This window comes from Marmota monax, unplaced genomic scaffold, assembly GCF_021218885.2.
Source record: "Marmota monax isolate L192 unplaced genomic scaffold, Marmota_monax_Labrador192_F-V1.1 WCK01_AAM20220418_F8-fsc00087, whole genome shotgun sequence".
Taxonomy (NCBI): domain Eukaryota; kingdom Metazoa; phylum Chordata; class Mammalia; order Rodentia; family Sciuridae; genus Marmota; species Marmota monax.
The window spans coordinates 3,660,546-3,671,356 of record NW_026693476.1 but is presented as its reverse complement, the minus strand read 5'-3'; the positions used below and the strand labels follow the sequence as shown (position 1 = coordinate 3,671,356).

The 10,811-nt window shown below is 43.9% G+C and overlaps 1 protein-coding gene across 1 annotated transcript; it reads right to left on the bottom strand.

Moving 5' to 3' along the window:
* Positions 1-8,194: 8,194 nt before the first annotated feature.
* On the bottom strand, positions 8,195-9,607 carry Nhlh2 (nescient helix-loop-helix 2). Its single transcript, XM_058583642.1, has one exon. It carries the CDS (start codon positions 9,590-9,592, stop codon positions 9,185-9,187), a length of 408 nt encoding a protein of 135 aa, XP_058439625.1. The 5' UTR covers positions 9,593-9,607; the 3' UTR covers positions 8,195-9,184.
* Positions 9,608-10,811: the final 1,204 nt, after the last annotated feature.

Here is a 10,811-nt window from a genome sequence, read left to right as displayed (position 1 = left end):
ACCACAAGCCTGAAGAGGACCAAAATCTAGACCAGGACTGGGTGGGGCTGTCTCTGAGAACATTTGTTCTAACTTTCAGTTACTATAGTTTTTGTTTCTTTTTTTTCCCCACCAAGAAAAAGAAACTATTTTTTTTTTCATTTTATTAAAGTGCCTTTGAATTGTATTGCTCTTTGGGCTCGTTTTCCATTCAAATTCTTATTAGCCATGTAACCTATGTGACTTCTCTATGTCTGAGTGTTCTCATCTATAATTTAGAAAATAATACCACCTACCTCACTGAGTTTTTAGAGAATCAAGTGTGCTAACAATGAAAAGTGCCTGGCACAGGGTAGAAGCTATGCCTGTGTAATTATTTTTGCTGATATTATTGTTAATCCCCAGGCCGCAGCACAGCCCAGGGTAGAGAATGTGGGGCCTACATGTGGAATGAGCACAGGACTGGCATCCAAAGACTTCTAGGTGGCTCTGCCCTGCAGTGTGAGACTGTAGGTGAGTCACTAAACCATTTAGTATCAGTGATTTCCTCTGAATACAGGCTTGAGAGACTCACAGAGTTAGCGAGTAACAGAGGAGTGTGCTAAACTGAAAGGCGCACACAAGGAACTGTTGTTAGTGACACTCAGGCATCCAGAGGCTGCTGCTGTCAGGGAGGGCTGGCAGGCCCACTCTCCTAAGTCTGCACAGAGTTTCCTACTCCAGGTCACCTTCTAACCCCTATCCTGACCAATGCCTAAGAAAATTTGGCATTGATTTAAAAAAAAAAAAATACTGAAAACTGCCCAAAGTGGGTTCCAGCAATGTGTTTGCTCTAACATGTTCTATTGGTCCTTCATAACTTTTTCTTCGACTATGTTGTCATTAGATAGCTGCCAAGTGCCAGCTGCCCCTGCACACCCTGCAGGGCAGCTTTGGACTGTGGTGTGGCCCTCTGTGCTAGGACACCAGTTCTGAGGCATGGCACCCATGACAGGCAGCGGGCAGGGGGAAAGGGGCTCACATTAAATGTTTGCATTAGAACAAATGGGACAGGAGGCAAATTTTCAAAGTAGATAGAAGATGACCAACAAGATTATCAAACTAGGTGTAGGCAGAGGATAATCAGGGAAAGGTAGATTAGACCTGCTCTGAAATTCTTTAGAAATACAAGTGCTCATAGATGATATTCAGGAAATGCTATTTATATGTTTTACTGCAATAATGGTATTTTTGTTAAGTTAAAAAAAAAGTGTTCCTGTTCTTTCAGAGACTGACTAGTGTTTTCATGGGTGAAAAGATGCCATGTTTGGGATTTACTTCAAAAAACAAATGGTTGTTTTAACATACAATTACTAATACCTTATAACTTGATATAAAAAAAAAGTTGAGCCTAGAATCTCTAGAGCATACAGACCTACACCTTCAACATTGTTTTTTCCCTTGGATGAACACATTCTTACCAGAAAATGAATGAGTTCCCAGAAATATTATGACTTTCAAGGGGAAGGGACTTAGAGGCATATTACTGTCTGTTACAGTGAATTTATTGTGACAGCTGAATCTGATATAAATGGGCATGTATGTTATTTTGGAAATTTACATTTCACTTACATGCACTGAATGCACATTTGTTGGGTTTGGTTTGGGTGGGGTTTTTTGGTTTTTGTTTTTGTATTTAGAATTGTTTGGGTCCCAATTTAAAAATGATCACACATATGATCATTTATTGTGATTTTTTTTAAAAAATTATCTTCAGATTGAAATTTCCCATGTGAACTGCTTTCATTCTGTTAATACATTTAGAATGCATGGACATATTAAAATATGAAGACAGAAATGGTGATTTTTTTTTTTTTGCTTTGTTTTGTTTTTTTGGTTTAACCCCAAAAGAAACAGCCACTGATGATATTGAAAAGATTTGCTTTATTATTGTTTATTATTAAAATTTACTTTCATAACTATTACAAGCCTATTATTTTTCTTAAACTGATCAACATGTTTGTGATTTAGTCACAATTTAAAAAACATCAGGTGAATCACGTTTATTAATTCAATACTTATGTATTCATATTATTTATATTATCTTTTAATATTTATAGACAATAAAAATTAAAATTTCAAAGGAATAGTGGGAGAGAGGATAAGGGTAAAAATGAGATATATTTATTGAATGTAGATGTTGGGTATATTAGAATCCATTGTACCATTCTCTTGGCTTTTGTAGATGTCTCGAATTATTCCATAAAAGTGATTTGTAAAATGCAGTTGGGTGAAAAATTCATGCCAATTGATTGTTACTTACCCAAGCCCCAGAGGATCAACATCTGATCTAAGGCAACCTCCCCATCATCACAGAGCTCCACCCTCTGGAACAACTTACCTCTTGCCACTCCTAGGACCATCTCCAGCCCTGGTTACTTTCTATTTATGTACCTCTGGAGGCGTTTCTTTCATCTCCATCTCTTTATTTGGTCAAACCCTTGCTCCTCTCTAGGAGACTGACCTCAGTGATCTTTTCTTCTAGTTAGTCCATCTTGACTCCAGAAGATCCTAAGAGAACTCCCTCCCCACATCTATCAATCATACCACCTTTCTCATGACTCAAGAAGTTCCTGGATTTTACCCTTTTCCTGATAGCTTTCTGGAAAAATCAGCAAGGAGATGAGAAATGTCTTCCTTCCCAACCTGGAAATATTTAACAAAATTGACCAGAAAACCTCAACAATTTCTCTGTCCATAACCTCAAGAATAGTTTAACTATTCAATTCTATTTTTGAAAAGGTCACCTAACTTAAGAGCTAATACAGTTAATTCTATTGAATCTCTGGCACTAGACATATTCTAGGTGTTTTATGTGACTTAATTCAGTCATCCCCAAAATATTACTGCTAGGTACTGTATCCCCCCCATTTCACAGATGAAAAAATGAGGCATAGAATTAATAATCTGTTCAAGGTCACAGCCAGTTAGTAGGAGAGCTGGAATTTTTACACAAACATACTTTGTTCACATCTGTTCCTGACCATTCTGCTGTAGTGTCTATCACAGCCTTTGGCACTGCTAAAAACCAAGGTGATAACAGAAAATTCAAAGGCCAAGCCTCTAACAGGTAGTAAAGTGACATTTTTAGACATGTACATAACTTTAAACAAGTGCGTTTGAGGCATATTCCACAGTTCACTATTAATGAACTATTCACTTACTTATGTTTTCTCTCTTAGAGGACAGAGATAATTTCTGATTTCTTTGTAGAGCTAGTAATGTGCAGATACATATACTTGGTGGAGACCAGAAATCTTTAAGACATTCATAAATTGAAACTGATTTTAGCTTATATTTAACTTCTTATGAATAGTATAAATACAAAGACATTAGGAAATAGCTTGCATATATTGACCATTTACTTTGTTCTCTTATTCTGAAAACTATACATTATCCTATGGAAACCTTATAGCATCCATTTGAGATTGGAACATATATTGTCCCATGCTACATACTCAAAATCAGAGACTTAAGGGATTAAGACATACTCAGTGTCATACATTTAGGATAAGTCAGAGCCAGTGTATGAACCTGGCTTCCAGAATCAGGAATGAGAGAAACAATAAATTCTAGCATAATGATGTATGTTTGTGGGACTCAAAGAACACAGCAGCTAATACTATCAAAGAAGTCCAAGAAAGCATTGCAGAGTGGTTATGTTTGAATTGGGTCACTATGCAATAATTGGAATTTTCTGTGTGGAAAATAAGATTGGAGGAAATGATCAGCAGCAGAGAAAAAATAAGTGCTAAGGCTCAGGTTAAAAAGGGCCTGGCACATGCCTGTAGCCTGTAATCTAGCGGCTGGGCTCTGGAGGCTGAGACAGGAGGATCCAGAGAGAGTTCAAAGTCAGACTCAGCAACAACCTGGTGCTAAGCATCTCAGTGAGATCCTGTCTCTAAATAAAATACAGGAAAAAAAGGGGGGGGGCTGGGGATATGGCTCAATGGTCAAGTGCCCCTGAGTTCAATCCCTGGTACCTTCCCTGCCAAAAAAAGGGGGCCTGACTTGTCTGAGGAAATGAGAAATTTGGATTTGGCAGCAACATTCATCCTTGGGGAGAGTGGCTGAAGATGGTTGCTAGTGAGCGTCTGGATCAAGACTAAAAGATTGCTTTGTTCAGGAAAAGAACTTGAATTCCATTTGTTTCAAAATAGGTAAGTCTTCAGGCAGGAGAATGATTTTTGAAGATGTTTCTAAAGACTAGGAGACAGTGAGGAATATAGATGGGGGACACTAAAGAGTCAGACCCACCCATGTGCTGGTGCACAGTAAGGCCACGGACAGCGCCAGGTTGGCTGCAGACTCCCCTTCAGGGGTGCTGGCCCAGGATTGCTGGCCCAGCCTGCAGGGTCTTCTTGCAAAATAGAAAAAGGCCTCCTTTCCTCCAGACAGTTTAGAGCCACTTCAGGGTGCACACTTAACTTAGCAAACAGAGCAGAGCCTCAGGTTTGGCTTCTGCTCATCCATCTTCTGGGTGAAGTGGCCTTGTTCATTGCTGTCCCTGTACACTTTAGGTGTGCCCAGAGCTGAGGCTTCCCCTATGCACACGAATGGCTAAGGCAGTATGGGGAGCCACAGGGAGGGTGGGTGTGGCATGGCCACCCAATATCAAAGGACACCTTTAGAATATGATGGGTAGGCACAGACACTTTGATACACCAACAAATGTGGCTTCATGACTCTGGGCAAGTTATTTAATTTCTTGAAGACTCAATTTCTTCCTATGTTAAATGGAAATGATTAAAGTGTCTCTCCCACTGAGTTGTGAGAATTATATGAGATAATGCATCCATACACTTGTCTCAGCGAGCGCATCCTACAAACTCGACACATGTTAACTATTAGTATTTCTACTACTAATAATAATGAGAGAGCCCATCTGCACCTGGAAAATGGCGTTGGCTGTATGTTCTCAAGGTTGGTTCTTAAATGGGAAGAAACTGGCATCCAGGGACAGACAGCTGTGATGTGAACTACCTAAATCATAGCATCCTGGAGGTTGATTTTGTCTACTTACCTCATCACACAGTTTGGTGACATGTGTTTATGGAGCAGAGCCACTGGAGGTAGCCCCCAAACAGGGTTCCTGTGGGAAGCAGGTGTTCCCCCACAAGTCTCCCATTCCCATTCAGCTTGGCTCCTGTCCATACCCACTGCCTCTCCCCTCAGTCTGCTCTTCCTTTCTTTCCCACTCCATCCCGCCACCCACGATCCCATGATCTCCCCCACTGCCGAACCCCTCTGCCCTCTCCCTGGGGGGGAAAAATGACTTTTTTCTTTTTCTTCCTTTCTTTTTCTTCTTTTGTTTCTTTCCTTTTGGCTAGCACCTTTGTTCCTTGTTCTCTGGAAGTCTCTGGTCCGTGGTAGAAGTAAGGAAAATGTCATCTAGGCAGAGAGATACTCAGCACACCTGGCCTTGCCACTGGGTTAGATGGGACCAAGATTTCTGGGGAGCAGCAATGTTTGGGCAAGTTGTTGAGCAGTGAGGGGGGGGGGGGCAGAGAGGTGAAAGGAGTAGCAGGAGGAACTGTTGTTCCAGGTGGTTCCAGGTTGGTGTAGGGAAAGACCAAATTTGGTGAAGGATAAGGCCCGAGCCAGCTGGGGAAAGGTGGTGGTCCACACAGGCTGTTTCTATGCTCATACGCACTCAGGACATGGTAACAGACGATGAGAAGAAAAGGCAATTCAAGTGGCAGCTATTTTGGAAGCTGGCCAGGCAGATGGAAGTTTTAGGCAGAGCTTGTCACCTTGGAGAGGCCTCCCTGACAGCCCTGTCTAAAGTACTCCCCACCCAGCACCTCCTGCTGCCCCGCCTTTCAGTGTTTTATTTCTCTCCATAGCATTTAGCATTATCTAAAATTAAATGGTTTATTTGTATGTTGTCAAAATGGTGTTCTCCAGAACAATACAGTTTTTCTACTTTTAGTATCTAGAACATCACCTGGCCCACAGTAGATTGTCAATAAATAATGTTTCGACTTAAGAATAACCAATGTACCATCACCATTATTCCAGAGAGTTGTTGCTCTCTCACATAAGGTTGTCCAATCACTGAGTCCATGCTACCTTCAAGGGATAAATCAGTCACCCTCTGCTCCAGCAGAGTGTCACAGTGCCTCATTTCTCTCTGGAGGGTGCTCAGCAGCTTTGCATTTGAAATGACATTGCAAAGATCCTCTCCTGGAATTCCCATGGATTGTGTAGCTGGGAAGGGAGGCTGCCCTCCATCCAACTCCAATGGTAAGGGCAGGTGAGTGAACTGGTCCCTCTTAGATGTGAATGGGAGGACTGAGTTGGTCGGTCAAAAATGAGGCACATCACTCGGCAAAAGATGGCTCTCAGAAGGCTTCCAGAAGTAAGAAGTTGACCTTACTTCGCTGGCATAAGAACAGCGACACATTTTATGTTACTTAATAGAGGTGCTACGAGGACTGAGAGTAGTTGTCTCTCTCACTGCCTAGAAGTGAGTACACCTACAGCCACTCAAGTGTCCTAGACGGCATGTGTCTCTGTAGGTCAGACAGTGGCCAGTCATACTGTGGTGCCAAAACCTTGTCTAGACTCCAGGCAAAGTCTGGTGCTGCTCTCTTCCATGTCCTGGGTAGGGAGTGCTTTCCTACTGAGCAACTCCATTAAAAGGGAACCAAATGAAGTCCCACGTTTTGGGAACTGTAAGTATGACTACCAGAAACCTGGGAGAAAAGTGATAAATGTTCATAATCCTGCAGATGCTGGGTACATAAACCAAGCATCTCCATAATTGAATTTTGTATACCAAAACCAGGAGTTTGGTGTGATATAGACTCATAGTTCATGTTGTTCTATATATGTGTGTGCACCTACAGACATCTAGTTTTTAAGATACTTGCATATGCTACTTGTAGATGACTATTTCACATTTTTATACGAGCCCTAGGCTTTTGTAAATGACATTCTTCCTGTCTCAAGATTGGTCCAGGTTTTGGTCTTGTTTTATCTCCTTGTTTGCAGGTGTTAGGTCCTGAATCTGTATACTGATTAAATGTTTGAGTATTACAAGAGTAATATACTCCTGTTTTTAATAAGGGCCATGAGGGAGAGTTGTCACTGCATAACAGTGTAATAGCAGTTTTTCTCACTGCCATTTAAGTAGCTATGTGACTTAATGCAGGTCATTTCTGGAGCCTCAGTTTCCCAACTCTGCCTCGAAGGGGTTGATTACTATATACGATTGCTTAATAAGATAGTTACTTTTTTTTCTTTAAAGCAAAAGAATCTGTGATTCAAGTAATATTTTACATAAACATTCTGCTTTTCCTCACTGGGGGGTAGCATGATCTATGTCATCTCTTGTATGTGGGATATGCACTTATAGAGTAATCCATGCCCAATTTTAGAAAAGCATCAAATACACAAATCTCAGTATATGAATATGTCTACATTAAGGTTTTTGTTTTTGTTTTACTTGTTCCTTTCTAAGGAATTGAATCCATTAAGATATTTCATGCTTAGCCAGCATGTTCATTAGTTTTAGACAGATGCTTAAAATAAAAGAGAGGACTTTATTTGATACCTTTATTTATATGCAAAACAGCGCACCATTCATGAGATATGAAAAACTCGTCAGATAGAAACCAGATTATATCTATTTTCACTACAAAATATTGCATTATATAAAGCAACAGAGACACAAAAAAACCCTGAAAAAGACTAAAATCTTTGGATAGCAGATGTGTTTTTTTTTTCCTTGTCTCTAAAATACACTCCTCACTTTAAGAGTTTCACAGCTGAGAACATGAAACATTGTCAGGTTATAGACTTTTCTTTTTGGTTGTCACAGAGGAAAGTAGTTCTGATTTTATTTTATTTTTTTAGGAAAATAACTTAATTTCCTAAAATCATCCCACGCACAAACATCACACACACACACACACACACACACATACACACAAAGAAGCTACTCTCCTTATAAACAGTTTGTAAAGTACTTTTCAGACATAAATACAGATAAGAAAAACAACACTTACTTTTTTAAAAAACTATAATAGTGAAGTGCTAGTGTTGCTGATCTCACAACAAAAGAACCTTTCAAGAACAAACATCTTAATATATAAAATATGTTTAGAAACAGGGAGAAGTGGGAAATTTCTTATACAAGTGCAATATAATTAGAGCAAAAGAAAGACCACAGTATAATCTCAACATACACATAAAAGTTAGACATAATTATTCCACAGGAAAAAGTGTAAACACTTGACTATAAATAAATTGGCACAGAGTATCCAAAGTAAAATTATCACCACTCTGAAAAATAAATGTCTTGAAAAAAATACTCTACTCCTTCTAACATAAATAAAAATAGGTTGTCTTTTTCTAACTGCACCTATGGGTCCACATATTTAAGGTCACAAATAGATGTTTTTGGATATATAAAGGGGCACTTGGCCTGAAAAAGCAATCAGATATTAAATTTTCCATTTAAATATGGTTTATCCTGTCTACTTTAATGGTCTATCTTGGGGTTAAAATCTCACCAAGCTCAAATCCTTCCACAGTGTATTTGTTCTTCATGTGTCTTTTTAACCTTACCAAATATTCAGGGTTTGTTTTATTTGAATTCTAATATAATCTTTCTTTTGGCGACCAAACAGAAAGTTTGCTGTCCCACCTTCCTGTGCCTTAATCTTTGTATGGAATAAGTTCCCTCCTCTCTTTCTTGCCAGCATTTGGTGATTTGTCAATTAGAAAAATTCCACACAATTTAAAGTTCTGAGCCTGTACTCTGAGCTTCTGCCCTCCTTCTTTCAAAATATGAAGATGTGTAGGAGAACTCAAAGTCTCCAGTGGGTTAAAGCAATAACCCTTAAGGGGAGCCTACTACACAGAGGGAAGGCCCCAGGGCGGCTCATCTTGGGTGCCTCCAGAAGGTTCTTCTGGCCTGGAAAATACCCTCTGTGCGCCCCAGAGCTCTCCAGCCAACCCCACCTCCCAGCGAAGGAAAACTTCCCCTGTTGTCCCACTGACCAGAGAGAACAGGCTGTGAGCTTCTTCCCGGGTCCAAGTGTCTCCCGGGGGCCTTCCCGCTGGGCCGTCGCCGCCTTTGCCTTGCCAGTGGCGGCCGCCTGGATCGGTCGCCTTTCGCGAACGCTGGGACAGGCGGCCTCCCGCGGCGCCCCCTGCCCTACACGTCCAGGACGTGGTTGAGATAGGAGATGTAGCAGATGGCCAGACGCAGGATCTCGATCTTGGAGAGCTTCTTGTCCGGGGGCAGCGTGGGCAGCAGTTTGCGGAGCTCGGCGAAGGCCAGGTTGAAGGCTTCCACGCGGATGCGCTCGCGGGTAGCATGGGCCGAACGGTACTTGGCCGTGGCCCGCCTGCGGCGGCGCTTCTCTTCCCGGCTCAGCTGCTGCGGGTGTGGGTAGAGCGCGGCACGGCTGCCGCCTTTGACGTCGCCCTCGGCCTCCTCCACCGGTTCCAGGTCCGACACGCTGCCCAGCACCTTGGCGTCCGCGCCTCCCAGCGACTCCGGGTCCGAGTGCGCCGAGCTGGGGTGATCCGAGTCGGCGGCTTGGTCCGGACTCAGCATCATTTTGGAGGCTGAAGGGGAGTTAGAAAATCAGTCAATAAAGGGAATCGGGATCTTCTTTTGCTATAAAGGATGGAAGACAGATGCCTGCCACGCCGGCCCTCCAGGCGGTCGCACATCCCGGGCCCCCTCCCCACAGCAGGCCCACGCGCAAGGAGGGATTACGCGCGGAAGCGCCGAGTAGCGGGTCGGAGGCGCAGGAGCTGGCGAGGTCTCTCCGTGGCCTAGGCCACATCCCGGACGGATACTTCTGCCCACAAGAGGCCAAGACTGGCCTGTGGCCCTGGGGCTGTGGAATGACCTCAGGCCTTGAGCGCGGTGGGGTTTTGTGCCTCCTCTGGCCTACCATCAACTGCGCTACATCGCCTCCCTCGCTTCGTCCCCTTTCCAGACAAACGAATGATTGGAAACGATGAATACACCTAGGTTTTAATGGCACGGGGAAACGTGGTTGCTTCCCGTCCAGAGGGTCTGGAGCAGAGCAGCTGCAAAGCCGCCGCGCCCGAGGTCCTGGTGCTGCACGTGGGGCGCACTGCTCTGGGGTACAGGCTGCATGGGACCCCTATCCCTGAGCTCAGGCTGATAGCAGGCTGCCCGGGGCTTCCTGGTAACCCTCACCCTCCTCCGAAATACTAAAGAAAAACGTGTAGGCTCTTTTCAAAAGAAAATTGACTCCTATGCCCTCGCACGCTCCGGGTGCACCATCTGTCATGCAGACAGCCACACACATAGGGGACCTAGGGACGCAGCGATGCGAGATAACACAATGCCCGGCAGTCTGCCGACCACCTCACGGGGAAAATGCTGGCGGTCACGTCGCTTTAGGAGGAGAGGCTGGAGAGGGATGGGGAAAGCCAGGGACTGTGGCGGGGCGGGCGGACAGTTGAGTGATGCCTGGGCGCCAAGGGCATCTACGCGGCAAAGTTGGGCGCTCCCGGAACTGATGATCCCCGACGCGCAACTGTCCACGGGAGGCCTGGCCAAGGCCCAGAGTCTGTGTTTAGCGGTCTTCTGATGATGGCCTCCCTGAAAAGCCACCGAGCCCGGACCACTGGAGAAAGACCCCGGCCTGCGCGTCTTCTGGGAGGGGGCCCGCTCTGAACCGCTGGGCTTCGGGGAAATTTGGGCTTCAAGAAAGGGGTCAGCTGGAAGGGAAAGGCTCCCGCACCAGCTGCGTGCACAGCCCGCAGGTGAACCGGAGGGGCAACCCGGCTGCGAACAC

Bases quoted from the DNA above. Each gene is read 5' to 3' on its own strand.
- Nhlh2 (XM_058583642.1), bottom strand. From the start codon at position 9,592: ATGATGCTGAGTCCGGACCAAGCCGCCGACTCGGATCACCCCAGCTCG.